The following is a 1,000-nucleotide window of genomic DNA, read 5'->3' as shown; positions in this document are numbered from 1 at the left end:
CCGGCTGCAGCATGCGCGTCCGCCGGGGGCTGCTGCGGTTGCCGCGCCGCTCGCTGCTGGCCGCGCTCTTCTTCTTCTCGCTCTCGTCGTCGCTGCTCTACTTCGTCTATGTGGCGCCCGGCATAGGTAGGATGGGGACCTGGGACCCCAGGGGTGCCGCTCTGGCCTCGAGGAGACCCCGGGAATCCCCCGCCCCTCCCGGAGGGGACCCCTTCTCTCGGAAGACCGCCCCCCACCCGGAGGCGACCCCGAACCTGGCTTGCTGAAGACCCCAGAGACCTGGCCCCGACCCCCCGAGACTCCCATGCCTGGTCCTTGGGGGACGCACAGGGCATCTCCGTCTCTGCACCCCGATGGGCTCCGGCAGCCCCTTGGCCACGCTGCCCTCCCGCCCACCCCCAGCGCTCCGAGCAGACCCCATCCCCCGGCGAACCCGAGATTGCATTCACAACACCCCCGCCCTTCGTACTGGGACCCCTCCTTTCCCGCCCTTGCCTTCTTAGAACCCCTCTTCCCGCTCTTGGGTTGGAGAACGCCCGTGTCTGCCCCGGGGGCTCAAGTCCAGTTTGCCGGCGCCCGGCGCACACGGAACCCCCGCAGCCAGGCGCCCCTGCTCGCCCGGGTCTGGGGCGCCCTGCCTCGCGGGTTCCCATCCATCCTTCTCCCTCCTCCCTGGTGACTCCACCGTTTCCTGCTCCACCTCCCTCCGCTTTCTTCCCTCCACTTTCCCTGTTACATGCCCTCCCGGTTCTCCTCCCCAGCGCACACGCGTTCTCTTCCTCCGTGCGGCCGGGTCCTTTTCCTCTCCGGGGGGCACCCCCTGTCATCTTAAGGTGGCCACCCCCTGGGCAATCTGCAACCCTTTGGCAGTCCCGCGCCGCGTCCCCATCTGCGCCCCCACCCCCTGAAAATGTTTGTCAAGGACATGGTAGGGAAGGGACCATGTGGGCCAGAGAAGTAGCTGCAGTCGGATTGTTCAGACTATTTGGGAACTTTGATC

The 1,000-nt window shown here is 67.4% G+C and overlaps 1 protein-coding gene across 1 annotated transcript in view; it reads left to right on the top strand.

The window, feature by feature from the left end:
• Window positions 1-6: 6 nt before the first annotated feature.
• The window catches only part of B4GALT5 (UDP-Gal:betaGlcNAc beta 1,4- galactosyltransferase, polypeptide 5), a 68,247-nt gene continuing 67,253 nt past the window's right edge, over window positions 7-1,000 (top strand). The window contains exon 1 of the mRNA XM_004687467.2: window positions 7-126. Within this exon, the coding sequence (XP_004687524.1) occupies window positions 12-126 (115 nt within the window). The 5' untranslated portion in view covers window positions 7-11. The remainder of the gene's footprint in view (window positions 127-1,000) is intronic.

Source organism: Condylura cristata, unplaced genomic scaffold (genome assembly GCF_000260355.1).
Source record: "Condylura cristata isolate star-nosed mole 26May11 unplaced genomic scaffold, ConCri1.0 scaffold00022, whole genome shotgun sequence".
Lineage (NCBI taxonomy): Eukaryota > Metazoa > Chordata > Mammalia > Eulipotyphla > Talpidae > Condylura > Condylura cristata.
The sequence above is the reverse complement of the archived record's forward strand: the minus strand, read 5'-3'. Positions and strand labels throughout refer to the sequence as shown.